Here is a 17,896-nt window from a genome sequence, read left to right on the forward strand (position 1 = left end):
AACCTTCTTTGGAGTTGTCAAAGGCACAAAGAAGTTTAATCTATTGTTCACAACTCAAAACATTCTTCATGAAGTGCCTGCTGTTCTAATTGGCCCCAGGAAAGGATTCCGGGCTTCAGAGGTATATCTGTCCTTCCCTTGGTGACTGTAACGATTACGTTCAAGGTCCGCTTGACGCTGCCTGGCGTGAAAGATGGGCTGTGTAGGTGGCAGTTGGCGCCCCTTAGCTTCCACTTAGCAAGGTGGGGGCAACCTCAAAATTATATTCAAAACATTTCCTCTAAAAGTCTTTGCGAAACGCTTCATGACCAACGAACGTGCTACCAATGAATCCCTCCTTTTTTCCACGATACGTTCTGGTAGCAAGAGTGTTTTCATCCTTACACAGACCGTCAATATCTTCAGATCGTCCATTTAATACAATTATTACAGTATACGATCACATGTATTTCAATATACCAATAAGGGAGAGTATCGGCGCATAGCAAATATTGATTTGTAGACAGAGGCACGATCAGATGGCATGAGTGGTACGGCCATACACTGCAGGTAAGAATAAACCTTTAAGAATTGCATAATCATTCTGCTAGATTTTATAACTCTCTTCATTTCGCTTTTGGAAATTAATTTCTTGAAGAACTTAAGGATTTTAATCGGGATGCAATTCGTCAACATTGTCGTAATATATATCATCTGCGTTGCAGCAGCTTTGGGAAATCTTTTACCATTCTACATACACAAGTACGTGTACTTAGTTTGTTATTATACCACGGCGCACCGCTACACATTACTCATCTGCGACTATACGTGGATTGCATTGTCGTTATGCCTGCATTTTGCACTGCAATGTCATCAATCCAAATTGCTTTGCCCTGAACTGCGTGGCTATTCCTCATCGAGCATTAAAAGTGAAAAAAATGCCCCATAATACCAAGAACATCTTGTGCCTAATAGGTTCAGCGGCGGAGAGAGCCACATTTGTGGTTCCTCTCTATGTCTGTCTTCATTAGTAGATTGAAATATGTCGGTGTGCTAAATGTAACGTTCACTGCAGAGAAGTTCGAGAAATTAATGCCAGGAAAGCGTGCATGATGGGTGACCGTCGTCTTTTAAACCTACAGGGCGCGCCAGACTTGCAATTGGCGGTGTGTAAAAGAACCGTCTACAGTTTGAAGTTACCAAGGACTGAGGGAAAGAATTGTTGATCCAATTCATTTAATTTTGAAATATTAGATTCCAGAAGATAAACAGTGAAGAAGTAACACTGACAAATGAATGAAGATGTGCTTACTGAAGGACAAGTGACCGGTTTTCTGAAGAGTCTGTACTTTGGAGAAAATATTATTAACCAAATGGACTAAGAACTGACGTTTTCATATGTCCATTAAAATGCATTTTTCACTATAATTGCACCGGTATGTTCAGGCACTAAGCTTTGACGATATGGAGAACCATTACATTCAGTTTCACTGGTGCGCAAGCTTAGGCGCCAGATTCGGCAACTCGTAACGTCCAGTGGAAATGTCTGTAATTTCAAACTCGTACAACACCGGGAAAGTGAATTTCATGGACAGTCCATCGTGTTTTACTATGTGCACATGGGCATTAGCACTAGATTTACAAGTGGATTCGAAGTTAACATTAATTGAGCCCTGATGACATTTGGCGAGACGATGGCCACACTATGCGAGCAATTTACCCCATAAAGCACTGCATCCGTCCTGCAGTAACTCAGCAACTGGTCGTCCACTAGGTTCTCAAAAGTGCCATTCCCTCAACAGGGATTGCGAGCAGGCAAACCTGATTGTCATTGAAGCTCACTCGAGCCATATTCGGGGTACTGTCTAAGGTCAGAAGTTCTGCTGAGGTCAAATACCGTTTTACGAAAATGAAGCGTGATTTGGAAATTGCATATGAAACATTTCATTGGCGTGGCAGACGCACAGTGATTTGGCCTTAGAGTATGGCTTTGGCAGTATTCTCTATTTTGCGCAACGTTAGCTAAATGTTCCATGTTACTGAACTGATCTATACTTCATAAAATTCAACTCGTAGTGGTTACGTTTTATCGGCCAGAATTTAAAGCTTAAAAGAGGAGATGTGGCACCCCATTGCTAGAGCACAGGACAATCAGGCTGGGCCATCTGCCGCTTGTTATGGCCAATCTGACCATTCCGAGCTGCGCACCAGGTTTTACAAGTTTACTTTGACGTTATCTGAAGAAACTACTAGTATGTGGTACGGTGATTGCAATGGTTTATGATTTTTATGATCTGATGCCCTAGCCCTGGAGTCTGAACGTTACTTTCACGCCCACACGTATGTCTTCTTCGCATCTAATGTTGAAACTTGACGACTTGTGTCAAATATAGGATTGACCTTAGTTCTGAACAACCTTAGAACTTAAAGAAACAGTCTAAGCACCACCCTTTGGCGAAACATGTCAGATGCCTTGACGCTAAAATTGTTATCATAACTATTATCATAAAGATAGAGTATAGTGGTGGAAATTACTGCTCTATGATTGGACTGCAGTGATAACCTTAGAAATGTTGCTGTTCTCCGCCTCTAACTGATAAAAGAAAGCTTGTTTTCCGTCTCTCAGAGAAAAAAGAAAGCGTTTCGTTCACAAATAGACACTTTGAGGCTAGCCTTGAGGTGTGGTCAGGTGATACGCGGGATTTATTCCAGTCGGCCGTACTAAGTGTAATTTCCAGGAGACTGGCAGGAGAGATTCATATTTCTTTGCGTTATTAGTCTTGGGAGGAGGAAGGAGCCCGGGGGATTGAAACATATCCGTCACGATCTCCTCTCCGATAATTGCAGTTCCCTCCCCCCAATTTGAGGTGATGATTGAAGTCCATCCACCGTGGCCAGACGTGTCCGCATCGCGATATCCCACGGAAGGGTTGAAACTCTGCGGCGAGATTAGAGACCTGTCCGACGATTGACACCCAATACATCAGCACTTTTCAAAGGCACCAACTGCTAGCCATCATACCTCTAGTTCCATAAGACCACTGAAAACACGTACTGACATAAATGTCAGTGAGGGCGAGTGAATGTTATCAGTAGCTGTTCGCATCCATGGCAAATACCGTCGCAGAACCGGGGATAACTAACCCTAGATGTTCGGAGTGGCTCTGGCAACGCGGAAAATATTTCTTTCACAGGATGGTGAGTCGGCGGTTTTCGTCAACAAAATTCATCTTCGTCACCTTTCGGTGTGTATAGTGAATTCACCTCAGGCGTGTGTCATCCGTACATACGCATTGCACGTCATTAACGCAAAGAAACTGCTAAAACGATTTGTGCTGGACAGTTTCATCCGACCTCCTTGGGCGCTGACACCCGTTACAAGTACCGTTTACAGTTGTAAGTGGTTAACGGTGACCACCGTTAGCCAGTTATAAGTGGACCAGGAGACGTCTCCTGGCTCTTGAGATACAGCGTTAACAGTAAGCACAAGCCGGGAGAGATGGGTCACCGAGGCCATAGATAGTGGACTGTAGGAGAAGCCTCGCGATATTTGGGGACGTGACCTCACGAGGGTACAGAACGGTGGCCGGGAGGCTGCCGGGAAGTGGCCGGGATATTGTGTTTTCAGGCCCGCCAACCGTCCGGATCGATCGCCGTAGGTCGTCCAGCAGCAAAACTCTGCCTGTTCCATGGTGAGGTGAGCAACTTTGGTTCATTTATACCGATTATTTTTATATTGAATAGGCACAGATCCTCGTTAATTTGCAACTAGCTCGAGCTATGCCCGGCGCGTGTTAAAGGGGGAGGGGGGTGCACACATCACCGCGAGTAAAAATAGTATGGTTCTTTTTAGCCCACTGCTGTTGTTACTGGCCTCATTCATAATTTGGCCACGTTCATCCAGATCATACATGTATCAAAAACACAAAAGGTCGGTTTGTAATATTCTAACTGGAGTACGTAAAGTAACACTAACAGACACAGAAGACTAGTCGAATCGACACAGTATCCAGGGTTCGCGGAAAAGGCTGGCCAGGCTACCCTACCAGGCTTAGTATGTTACCCTTTCTGGGCCCCCAGGGGTATGCATAGGGGCTTGGCCTGTAATGGAATTTCCTAGAGGAAAAATGTGTCAATAAGCCCATTCACGGTTGCGACTACACATGCGCAATGTCAAAGGTGAAGACAGGACAGGACAGTATGAATCTCCAAACTTACCACATAGTACCTGGGACTGGGAGATACATGTGCTAGTACGAGAATGAGATACTGTTAGTAAGTTGGTCAAAATACCGTCAATGCAGAAATGTTCGCGGTGGTTTGATGTTCATGGTTTTTGCAGTGAACTTTCAGCGCGAACTTAAAACCACCGCAAAACTTTTTGCCGGCTTACTAGTATGACTGTACACTCAATTTTCCCTATATAGTATGTCATTCACATTAACTGATTAAGGGGAAAGCTATAAGCAAATTATAAATAAACTAAAAGATTACAAGAACATCGCTGACACCTGTGTTCCCACCAGAGATTTTGTTTCATGTTTGGGAATCGAAAGGCATTCAATTTCAAATTACCGTAAAGCCTGTTGAATTTCGTCCCTCAAATGCAAGAAGTCATTTTCAGATGATAGGTCATAAAAACCTGTCGTACGACACACCTTTTTAAGCCCGACCATGTTCACATTGGTCGCAAGAAGAGGTCCATAACTTTTGAATGAATTGGTGACATTTTTAGGGCAGCCTTGGATGTGTTGTACAAGATTCATAGCCTCTACCAGGCTCCGCGAGATCGCTGGGAAAATAGTAGAAATCGGCAAATAGAGTGAAAGTATGCCAGTGGTACTCCGCTATACAGTGAAGCTCATGGACCCTCTCTCCGTAGCTAACTCCCTTCGAACACTATTCACTCTATTTGCCGATTTCTAGTACTATTTTCCCAGCCATGTCGCGGAGCCTGGTAGAGGCTACAAGATTCAGCCACTACTAGTACTAGTACATGTATTGTCATCAAGTCCATGGTCTGATCTCTCATAGCCACACTGGAAATCATATGACATTTGTATCAAACAGTCAAAACCAACGTTGCCAGTGACCTAGGTTTTTGCGGTTACCTCTTTATCGCAAACTTAAAATCATTCTCAACCACCCCCTAGCGAAAAGTGAACTGTCCACTAATGCTTTCCTTATTACTAGTAAGTTATTCCCACTGCAAATTTCAAGCCATTTAGCTTTCCTAGCAGGGTACCTGGGTATTACAGGCACCAAAAATACCAAAAATCACCTCCATTTAAGAAGTGGACTACTCCATGATCATTTGCACCTTTTAATATCTGGTGCAAAGACCTTACACCTGAGTCCTCACCAAATTTACTTGGCTTACATAGGATGTCACGGAAGACAATTGCAAAAAGCATCATTTCGGGCAAAACTGCCCCCAAAATGATTAATAATGATATTATAACCACCTCCATGCAAGAAGTGTCTATTCTGGAAAAAGCTCCTCCTATCTCTCCTTACAGCAACTAGCTCTTCCTCACCGAATTTCATTCCATCTGGCTTTCATAGCAGTACACGAGTAAAAACAAACTTGGGGCAAAATCATTTTCATCCATCCCCATGCAAGTTGTGGGAACTTCCTGGATCATGCTTATTTCACGACAAACAGTTCAATACCCTACAGCAACAGACTCATAGTCTCATATGGCCATGGCTAGGCCAAGGCAAGCATTCCTGACCATGCCCCTATAGCTAGCCTCTCTGTTGAGTGGTGTTGTACATTGTGCCCTATCTTTAAAACACTTCTGCAAACAGCCCACTTGACCTCTCCAAACTATGTCTACAGTCCACGTACTTACATGTTACTAGTTTGTGTCAGTAATACTGTAAATTTTGAAATGTTCGCGGTGGTTTTATGTTCATGGTTTTCACGGCAACCGTTTCACCGCAAACATTTTTGTCTAATACTGTGGCGTAGGGGTGGATACCGGTTCGCTGGACCTGATTCAGGCCTAGTATATAACATCCAAAAACCGAGTCCAAAAACCTGAGAGCCAAAAACCTGAGTCCAAAAAAAAATGAATACAGTACAAATATATTTTTCTATTTTATTTGATGAAAAGTGTTTTGAGTCTACCCTCTGACAAAAACAGGCATTTAAAATAAGTGCAACATTCAAATATCAAACACGTTGGTTTATCTTGAAAGTCTTCTCACCAAGAAACTTTTATAGTTTTGCTGGTCAGTATTAATTCTCTATGCTTGATATTGGTCTAATAAAACAAAACATCAACTGGACAGGATCAGGTCCAGGTTCAGGTCCCTGGACCTAAACTTGGACTCGGACCTTATTAAGCCGAACCTATATCCACCCCTCCTGTGGCGGTATCATCATCGATCAGGTATGTGACTACAGTATAGCACTGCTGCAAACTTAAAACCACCGCAAACACTCTATTTTCCCCTTAGCACAAAATTAGAACCATGCAAACTTAAATGCATTTACAGTAACTAGACCACCTCCTAGTGGTGAGAAGTAAACCAGTTATTATTGCCTGAGGTACATGTAGGTAGCACAACGATATGCATTGGCCGGTGAGAAAAACTGTGTTGGCAGAAAAACCTTTCCAGTCCGGACAGCAGAAAAAAATGTCCAGGCTGAAAAGAGGATCTGCATGGGGGTTCCTGGCAACACTTAAAGCTAAATTCAGCAGGTTTAGTTTAATTCAAGAGGATCGACAACGCTTAACAGTGGTTCACATTCCTATAGAACTGGCAGCATCATGAATGGCCCAAGGGTGCAACCATTTTTTAGGGGGGTCTGAGGGCATACTCTCCCAGAAAATCTTAACCCTCTCAAATCTTAACCCTTAATACATGTCGTATCGAACAGCCAACCAATGTAGGGGGGTCTGGCATGCTCTCCTATAAAATCCTAACCCTCTCAAATGCAATTCCTTACATTTTGAGACCCAAAGTTTGCATGTTTACTGTGTCGAAACCAAGATAACCAGATGTTCTGTTGTAACTTTTCATAGGGCAATGTTGTCTTTCTACTACGCCCTGCGATTAAAATCTCAGTAATGCTGAAAGAAGAATTCAGGATAACAAATAGCAGGCTATGTAGAATTAATGGCAAAGCCGACTGGCTACGATTAACAGTAAAATAAAAATAGTAGACTATTGTCGATACAGACTTTCATTTTTAGGCGTAGTCAGTATCTCTGATTCTATGCAGGACAGGACACCTCCTCCCCCATGCAGACCCTCTCTTCAGAATGGACAGAGTTTTTTTCTGTCCGGACTGGACAGGATTTTCCACCAACATGAGAAACATTTTTGTTGTTAATGTTGAAGAAAGCAGAAGAACTATCGAGAAGGGGATGTGGTGTGCTGTATACATTGGTTGCCTTCACATGTATGATCTCCTTCATGTTGAACTTAGTCAAGGGGCTTATGTTTTCACAGTCTAATCTTGATTGATCTTATGATGCATAAGAAAAAGCGCATCACTTTATTATTGGATAATCATATGAACTGTAACCTGCTACGAAAAAACATTATTCTTCCTCCTATGTCTAATCTCATTAGGTCGCCTGCTTGACCAGTGGTATTTAATGAATAATTCACATCCATACATACTGATATAGTGATAGTATCTTTTAAAAGTCTGCAAATATTGTAAGAAAGCTGTAAACTTAACCTAAACATGATCCAGTCCCACAGTATACATAGTAAGTCCATGATGCAATTGGCCTTGTGACCCACAAAGCACAGCACTGTTTCATCCTGAAGTCAGCAAAACATTATTAAGTTAATTGCTTCAGGCTCTAAGAACTCAAAATCAGTGTTGTTCTATATCTGACTTCAAAATTTCAAACAAGTAATTCATCAAATAAAGTACAATAAAAGGTTGTATTCCTTTTTCTGATACTTAGATTTCAAAAAATATTCTATATACTATAGTACAAACCCTACATGTAGGTGCACCAGTAAGAAATAAGGTGTATAGCTCCAATTTTGAGTGCACAAAGGTGCACATGCACCCACTGTTTCAAGCCCTGTATAGCCATAGGCAGTATAGATGGAATACTAGTAGCTTCTCCTGTATTCATCATCACATGAGAATTCTAACAGAATGTTATTCCCTTTTTATGCAAACGTAGTAAGAATTGTAGGAATGTGTGTGTGTGTGTGTGTGTGTGTGTGTGTGTGTGTGTGTGTGTGTGTGTGTGTGTGTGAGTGTGTGTGTGTGTGAGTGCTGACATATTTAGATCAGAGTTTCTGCTGAGTGAGGAGTCCCAGGGACATGTGTGTGTGTGTGTGTGTGTGTGTGTGTGTGTGTGTGTGTGTTTGTACAATGTATATAGCTGACAGGCAGTACTAGTATAGCCTACTACCTACCTACCTACCTACCTACCTAGTCCCTTGACCTCTGGGTCGTTGGGGGGACAAGGTAGCAGTAAAGATGGAGATCTGTCTACTATAGTCACAGGGAAGAATACAATTTATGAGCTATTCCAAGATCAGGGTATGCCAATAGCTTGCTGCGTCATTATAGCATTCTTACTATGGTGAATGTGAACAGGGCAACAGTTTATCTACAACTTAGTACAAGCATAAGGTGTTGTCTGTACCCCCGGCCCCCATGCATGGAGGCCCCATTGATGTGATACTATAATAGCTACATATCATATACATTTCATTCAAAGCAAGGTTATAGGCAGCCTATACTGTAATTGGTTTCTTTTACTTTTACTGTAACTTTATGTTCACTATTTCAACGGTTATCTCTCTATGTACAGTGAACTTATCATCACCGTGTGTAATCGTTTATGATTCCTTCACACATCCTGTCTGTAAAACACTTGCCACGGTCACCACCGTGAAGTTACTAGTAAAGTTCAGTGAAAATATCTATTTTAATTCCTTACCCTGAAATATTTTGCTACCATGAAGTTGATTGAATATAAAGTGAATTAATATTACAGTAACCTCCTTGTTCAAAGTAAATTCATCCACATTTGAATGTACAGTACATGTACATCATCAAAGTGCTGCCCCTTCCTTGAGATTCTTAAAAGAGAAGCTTTTTAATCATTAATGATCACCATTCTCAAGTTCAGCAACATACATCAATGGGTGATTGATTGAATTTTATCACAAACCTGTCAAAAGTGTCATAACATTCCCCTAAGGCTGAACAACTTTCTTGTTTCGTATCTGATATGGAATAAATGATATCCAGAATTTTCCATAGTTGTTGCTTTTAGTTTTACTTCCAATTTCCTAATGAGGCCTTCCTAACGTAGGCTGTAACTTGAAATTGCCGACAGATTCCTTGCCAAATACTACTGCAACATTTGCGGAAAAAGGCAGGCTAGCCTGCCAGGCTACCCTTTCTGGACCTTAAGGCTCTGCATGGGGATTTTGCGCATAGTAGAATTTTCAAAAGGAAAAACTGGGTCAATAGCAATCCCAGCTGAGGGTGAATTGGACAGAAGGCAACAGCGTATGAACTATGATATTGCTGTTGGGTGGGGGGTGCTGATGTGGTGCTGAAGGAAAAGCCGTTTGAAACAAATTCCAAGTATACAATAGAATATACCGGTCAACAAATATTAAGATTGAAGGGGAGGACCTTTGTTTACCAAAACAACAAATTCAAAACATGCATATGGCTTTGTGCATTTCTCTGTGGGTTAGCATGTGTGATTGTGTTTTCACAATGTATACATAGTGTTGTTTGTGCTGTTATTTTCTTTCATTGCTCTCTCATCCCATTTTTCTGCAATTATAAATATATAATATTAATAAGCCCATTCACGGTTGCGACTACGCATGTGCAGTGTCAAAGGTGAAGGCCCCTGGCTTGTAAACAGTACTCCTATCAACGTTGTCTAGATTTGCATAACAACGTCCAGACGGGTTTTGTTTACGTCTCATGGGACTTCACCTTTGACATTGCGCATGTGTAGTCGCAACCGTGAATGGGCTTATTGACACATTTTTCCTCTAGGAAATTCCATTACAGGCCAAGCCCCTATGCATACCTCTGGGGGCCCAGAAAGGGTAACATACTAAGCCTGGTAGGGTAGCCTGGCCAGCCTTTTCCGCGAACCCTGGATACTGTGTCGATTCGACTAGTCTTCTGTGTCTGTTAGTGTTACTTTACGTACTCCAGTTAGAATATTACAAACCGACCTTTTGTGTTTTTGATACATGTATGATCTGGATGAACGTGGCCAAATTATGAATGAGGCCAGTAACAACAGCAGTGGGCTAAAAAGAACCATACTATTTTTACTCGCGGTGATGTGTGCACCCCCCTCCCCCTTTAACACGCGCCGGGCATAGCTCGAGCTAGTTGCAAATTAACGAGGATCTGTGCCTATTCAATATAAAAATAATCGGTATAAATGAACCAAAGTTGCTCACCTCACCATGGAACAGGCAGAGTTTTGCTGCTGGACGACCTACGGCGATCGATCCGGACGGTCGGCGGGCCTGAAAACACAATATCCCGGCCACTTCCCGGTAGCCTCCCGGCCACCGTTCTGTACCCTCGTGAGGTCACGTTCCCAAATATCGCGAGGCTTCTCCTACAGTCCACTATCTATGGCCTCGGTGACCCATCTCTCCCGGCTTGTGCTTACTGTTAACGCTGTATCTCAAGAGCCAGGAGACGTCTCCTGGTCCACTTATAACTGGCTAACGGTGGTCACCGTTAACCACTTACAACTGTAAACGGTACTTGTAACGGGTGGCGCTGAGGGCATATCCTGACGCGCATTTGGACCAAGATTGGTGGGGTAAGCCGGAAAAGCGAGCGCCACTGGCATTTAGCTGACTTTGATATATTATAATGTTTGATGTTACGAAAAGACATGTCAAACTGTAATAAGGCGTTGCACATGTTAAGTTACACCCCCATTCCTATATGGCGGCGACGCTGCAATCGCGCTTCGACCGAGCGATTTGACATAGCGCTAAACAAATTCAATAGATAAGGGACATTTTACACTTTGTGTGTTCTGTTGTCTTTTCGGTCATACATTTATATTTTGCATGATCTTGCAATCTTGACTTCAACGGTTACAAAGATTCAAATTAGATCGCAGCGCGATGGCCGTCTAGTGGGATGGGGGCCTTAATGATGTATAATATTTGACTTTAAAAAACACACGAAGTAGTTGGTGTCTAGCAATGTATCCAGCACAAGACATATTTCCACAGGAAATAAACTTTACAAAGGAAAATGTATACAGATCCTACTCATCATAGATCAGAAGACACATGAGAATACAAGTCACTCCCACCGCATCCAAATGTCAAAGTTCCAGTGCAATATAGGGCCATTCTGCCTACAGGAATATTAGACGTAAATCGCTGCTTTGCTGTTAACATGCTCTAAAGAAACCCCCGTGCGTTGGCGTAGTGCTTACGGCGACAACGCAGAAAGTTCGCCACCTGAAGCTGCACGCTGCTCCTCAGATTGAACGCACATTAGAGATATAGAGCTTCATCCTACCCTGCGACTGGCCCGACATGACCTTACAACCACTCAGAAAGGATCAAACCTCACACGGGGCTTGCTTCTATTCTCACCACTCGGTGGAATTAGCGCAGTGGAAGGGTGAAAAAAAAACACTCATGCGGTATATCTTCAGATTAGGTCCGCTATTTCAATGAAGTTATACAACCCCATGGCACATTAGCAACGCTCCCGCTAACACACCCTAAGACCCCTTTGATGCCATTTACCAAAAGCTGCTCCCGTAGGTGTTCTTGCTTTGCTCTATCGCAATATGTTATATACCTGCACTAATGAAATTATTCCACATTTATTACTGCAGGGTTGACGACTTAATACCGGGTGGCTGCTTCACTACTAGATGATGGAGATACAGATTCATGGGTCATTGGACGGGTTAGCTTCAAGGATGGGCCCTACGTCATTTCCGGGATCAGTCGGTGAATAACCACGTCGTCTTTTGGGGATTTGACGGTGGGAAGCACACGTTAATGAAAATATATTCTTATCGCGTGGAAAGATAATGAAATGGGTTGACGAATGAACAAACTATTATCACGAGACAACAAAAGAAGAGCCAGAAGTCCGTATATAAGAAAGAAACATTTCGCTTTGAAGAAATATTGGGAAACAGCGTTCCTTTCTGGGTCCACTAATGCACCGAGATTGCAGACTCAATGTGAGTACAGCCGGAAATGACAGGCAGTTGTAACCTAACCTATGTCATTACGGGGAAGTAATTTGTTCACCGGACGAGCGGAGAGAAAATGGATCCCGAAGTCTTCAAAAGTTGCCGGCAAATTCGTGCCGGAGCAATATTGACGTATGTTCAGCCGGAGGACGGCGCCTCGCTATTAACCCGCGCCATCCGCACCCGTGGTATTTGCAGATAGAAAATTATAATGTCAAGGGAAACCTGGCGATGGCGCTGAGGCAGCGGTAGGGACGTCATTACGATACATCCTCTGCTATTACCGGCGGAGTGGCGAGAAGAGATAAGAAGACACGCGCCATGGTAGTGGCCCTGGCGAGTCTGTACAAATCGGAAATGTTGCTCACGGTCTTGTTGGTGATGTTGATGACTCCCAGGACGGTATTCTCGACCAGGTCGTGCCCCCGTGTGTGCGTTTGCAGCGGCTCGCACTTCTACGTGGATTGCGGGGACCGGGGCCTGACAAAAGTGCCAAAATTCGTGCCCTACGTGGTGCAGTCCTTTACTCTCCCGAACAACAATATCACAAGGCTGGGTGTAGACCAGTTCGTCAGCCTGCAGCAGCTAGAAATCTTGCAACTTAGCGATAACATCATATCAGATATAGACGACGGTGCTTTCAGCAACCTCACGAAGTTGGAAACTCTTGAACTGCACAACAACAGATTAACGTCTGTGCCGTCGGCGGCTTTCACGTCCTTAGTGGGGCTCCGGGAACTTTGGATTGGCAGAAATCCGATCGCCAGTCTTCAAGCAAATGCTTTCTCACCTCTTCAAAGGCTGCGATTCCTTGATCTTGGACAGTTGGGCCGTCTTCAAACTGTATCAAAAGATGCGTTTGCAGGTCTAACGCGGCTAGTGTACTTGAACATGGCAATGTCGAACCTTAAAAGCGTGCCTTATCTTCAGTACCTAACAAGTCTGGAGGAGCTGGACTTGTCAGGAAATTACATTGAAGTGCTCAGAACAGAAGACTTTTTGAACTTGACGACACTGCGTAGACTCGCTCTGGTGTTTTCGTCCGTCAAAACCATACAGGTGGATTCTTTTAATGACTTGTCAAGAGTGCAGGAATTGGATTTATCATACAATAACTTGACGACGCTGCCTCCAGAATTGACGTACTCTCTATATTATTTACGAAAAATTGATCTTAGTGAAAATCCCTGGAACTGTACGTGTGAGCTTTCATGGTTGGTGGACTGGCTGGGTGTACACGTGCCGAACAGGACTGTGGATTCAATAGGAACCTGCGAGACTCCGGTTAGTCTACAGGGCACGGCGTTAGTGAATCTCCAGCAGTACATGCTACAGTGCACTGATGAAAACGGGACCAACCCACGGTTAGAGGTTCCGGAAGGGGATAGCGCCTCCCTCTACTGCAATGACGGGAAGGCGAGAGAAGTGAGCTGGATAACCCCAAATGGGACCGTGATGAGCCATGGCTCATACAAAGTCAGGGTCAGGGTGTTCAACGACGGGTCTCTCAACATCACCAGTGTGACCATGAGCGACTCGGGTCTGTACAGGTGCATGTCTGACAAAACGTCCAGTAGCAAATGGTCGGGAACCATCTTGAAAGTCATTCCAAGAAAGCCGAAGTCCTCCAGCAGCACTGATTTCCCTGTGCCAGGAACGCCAGTGGAAAGCTTCACAATTAGCACCAACTCATGCGAGCCGGTGACAAAGATGGATATCGGCGGTCAGAATAAGTCCTTTGAGGAGAACATTACTGCTTCGCCTCCCGTTAATGTAATTCCTGGTGGGAATGGGGAGACGGATGATAATGCGGACTACGAGTCGGGCAAGGAACCCGTGGATCACAAGAAATACATCATATCATCTATAGTTTCTTTGATTTCCTTCGGATTTCTAATGTGGACCGTGTGCTTCCTTTGTGCTCGATGTACGAGGGCGAGGAAAAGGAGAAAGAAGAAAAAGGCGGCCGCTAGGGGGCAATGTTCTGATTCTAATAGTTGTAACTCAATCAGTAATCATATGCCCGCTGTTGTGGATGTTTACGGTGTTGGTACATCCGGAGATAGCCCTTGTAAGGGGAACTGTGCCACCTTGAAGACGTTTGGAGAGAAGGGAGGGGTGAAAATAGACATCCACGAGATTCCATCAGTCAAGAACATCAGCCCCTCGAAGTCGAAGTCTACCCTAACAACGTTTGTGGACTCTTCTATGGAGACTATTGTATGACTAGAGTCTTTCAACTAACACAGACTATTACGATTGTGATGTGTATTGCCTATGCTGATTATCAATAAACCTAAAAACCATTCGGTGCCATCCCTAATCCTACAACGTCAACTATATATGAAATTTGTATCTTTAATCTTGAAACGAATAAACAATAAAATGTTTGTGTGATATGTGATGACAATTGCGATAATGATATTCCGAAATGTATATTGACATGGTAAAAAAATCTATTGTGAGAACATTATAGTATCATGCCCTCGATTTATGGACACCGCATAGTATATCGTGAACAACCGAAATGTGGTACGAGTATATATTATTCTATTGAATGCATCAAGCATATTTCCTATGTTTTTCGTTAATCACGTATTCATGGCAATGTTATCGTAGTCGCTAGTCCAAACGTTTGTTCGTAAATGGCGTCGATTTTATTATGATTCCTACTTTTATTGGTATATGCAATGAAATTTGAATAATTTGTTCGCTTTGTAAGTTCTGTTGAACGAACCAATATCCTGCTCTTGGCTATCAACTGATTTACAGATAGGGGGAGATTGGGTGATTCTCTGAGCACCTATCTATGGGTTCTTCTTCTTCATCAGCTGATTTATATGGTCTACAAATTTGATCATTTTGTCCAAGTTCCCAAATAGGTTTTTGATAGTATTGTCCAAGTCACCATACCCCTCGTTACCTGTCCATGCAATTTGACTAATGCATTGCTGTGAGAATTGTACTTTATCCTCTCTTTGGTGCGGAAATTGTTATGCTGCTGCGTTGTACAAATAAAATGTTATAACAGTTTGTTGAGATGTCTAACTATTATATCTGTACGTAGAGCACATGTGAGTGCATAAAACACACACACAAACAAGAATTACAACAAATACATAAGATATAAGACTCGCAACAATGGTAATGTTGATGTAGCCAGGATATTCAGCTCTCGACACACCACTGTGCGACCTCACATAGAACTACATACTAAAGAGATCAAAGATAACCAAAGAGGCTTCAAGACACCACCACTCACGGACAACAAACAGTGCTTTTCCACTGAAGGTGAGCCTAAAATACTTTCCTATGTCGTGGTGCAAGAAAGAAATCGAGCGATTCATAACAGCCCTAATTGGCAATATGCATTGTGGACACAGCCCTTTGAAGTCTTATTGCCGCCTGTTCTGTAGATACATCAATAGAACACTCGATGTTCACTCGGTGTCGCTTTGGGCTATGGACCTCCTTGAGGCACATTTCTTAAGCAAGATTGCGCTGCGCTGCTGTCAGGGATATTCAGCAACGTTTGTTCAGTTGCAAACCTTCTTTCTAGGCTTTATTTATCTTAAAAGGATTTTGATAATATTACGGTATCATTATGCTGCAGGACGCGTGTCATGACCAAAGCAAATAAATCGAGCACACGGACTGATCAACTTATCAAAACTATTTTGGTACTTGCACTTAAAATCATCCGAAAATAGTCTCATCAGGCTGGTAGAACAACAGGTGAGATCTACTGGTTGTGAAACAAACATCTCAAATACCCTACTTAAAATCATGTTTCTGTACTTTGAATTTCCTTTCTAGTAGCGGTCATTACAACCATTCTAAGACGACTTAAGTCGCCAATTCTGTTTTGACAATTTGTGTACAAGGGACGATTAATTTGCCACCATATGCTTAGGTTTTATCACCTGAGGAAACGTTTGTTTTATGAAGACCCTGGGGTATATATGTTTCCATATTGCATAGTCATTGAAACGACCACGAGCTTCTCCTCGGAGATGTGATCATATCCAACACAATGTGAACTCATTGTCCTTGAAGAGCAGAATCAATTTGAAGGAATTCCTCGCCAAGGACATCCCGTATCGATCGGGCAACTGAAGATCCCCCGCAGTAAGCTCTCTGCGTCTTCAGTCATTCGCGACTCACCGGTAATACCATAAGACGGAGGAAGTAGTACGCAAGCTGCAGACAGGAGTATTCTTCTTCTTGACGTTTGGGAGATACATAAAAGCGCGGCATGAATGCAAATCATAAACATTGTAGTGACTCCGGCGGACACAAATTGGAACGAATGATGGCATTTTTTGAAGACATTGTAGAGCTGCAAGGTAATTCGGGTAAAGCAGTCTTAGTTTCAGAAAATCTAATCATTTCTATACTGCACAATGCTACAATGAAGATTAACAAGATATATTAAATTTCGAGGCAGGGTTGTGATGTGATTGGATCTGTTCTGTTTTCGTATTTGTTCAATTTCCTGTATTTGCCGTCCTTCATCGTTGAACGCTGGTAACGACCGGCTCTGGTCGAATCTAATTTTTAACACAGAAAAGGTATTATCCAGAATTTGGAATCAGCATCAATTGCTTTTATCATAACTTTGAGTTGCAAAGTACTGGGACATATAGAAGCACAGACAAAATGATCATCAAACAGATTATCTATAGATACAGGTCAATAATCATTGCTGTACGCCATTGGTATTCGCAACAGGCCCTCAGTAGACTAATGCCTTCATTCCAGGTCTAGGTTAAACTACTTTCCACATTCAGGATGATAACTATATTCAATCACGTAGCTCCGAGTTCACAAAGCTCACGCTGCGCACAGGCTTTGCGGCTTAGTAATTTGGAGTTAATAAGGTTTTCTGACAAAATCCAACACCAGTTGCTTTTCCGAGGGAGACAGCTATGATATAAAAGTAATATTTGCAATGATTTCAGACAGTCCGCAATCAAATAGACATTGACCCCGCCGAAACTCATTTCACGTTGATGTAGGGTATGAAATTGCGAACTTACTCGGCAAGCTCATTTCAAGCGTTATCCCCTTGTGGTTGAGTTAACCCTGACAACATCCTCATAAGACCTAAGGATGGAGGTTTACATTAGTTCGAAATTACATCAAACCCAGAAGCGTCATGGCTTAAGACGAATAAAAAGTGACGCCCATGTAAAAGAAAGAAGTTCCATGGAACAGCTCTCACTACCTCTCGTCACAAACTATATATAGATATAGATGTTGACAGAAATTAAAACATAATTACACTTTGACATAAAGATGAAAGATTTACTCACAGTTACGCTTCTCCAAGGTCTGATACCGAAATGGTTCCAATATCATTTCATGATGAACATATTTGATAACAATTATGTGTTTTTGATTATTCAATCAACATTTAGCTCATGTGATATAACACGCAGCTTTTATATCAATATTTATGTTTGTTTTGACGAGCCCGACTGTTACTGCAGGTCAATTTTGTTGGTTGCACATTAACTATAGCCCAACCACAGAAGTACATTACAAACCTTACTAGGCACCAGGAGTGAAATTAACATTTAATCTCAAAATCTACCATAATCCCAGGGGCGAACCTATATAGTGTGCTGCTATTCTGTCGATTTGCAAGCATGAAACGTATCTATAAGAGTACCTTCTGACTGTATTCGTAACAT

General features: G+C 42.6%; 1 protein-coding gene across 1 annotated transcript in view; it reads left to right on the plus strand.

Annotated features, from left to right (window-relative positions):
- Nucleotides 1-15,233, plus strand: part of LOC136441720 (leucine-rich repeat-containing protein 4B-like) — a 37,200-nt gene extending 21,967 nt beyond the window's left edge. The window contains exon 2 of the mRNA XM_066438162.1: nucleotides 11,832-15,233. Coding sequence (XP_066294259.1) covers nucleotides 12,522-14,426 — 1,905 coding nt within the window. The 5' untranslated portion in view covers nucleotides 11,832-12,521 and the 3' untranslated portion in view covers nucleotides 14,427-15,233. The remainder of the gene's footprint in view (nucleotides 1-11,831) is intronic.
- Nucleotides 15,234-17,896: the final 2,663 nt, after the last annotated feature.

The sequence above is a fragment of the Branchiostoma lanceolatum genome, chromosome 9 (assembly GCF_035083965.1).
Source record: "Branchiostoma lanceolatum isolate klBraLanc5 chromosome 9, klBraLanc5.hap2, whole genome shotgun sequence".
Taxonomy (NCBI): Eukaryota; Metazoa; Chordata; class Leptocardii; order Amphioxiformes; family Branchiostomatidae; genus Branchiostoma; species Branchiostoma lanceolatum.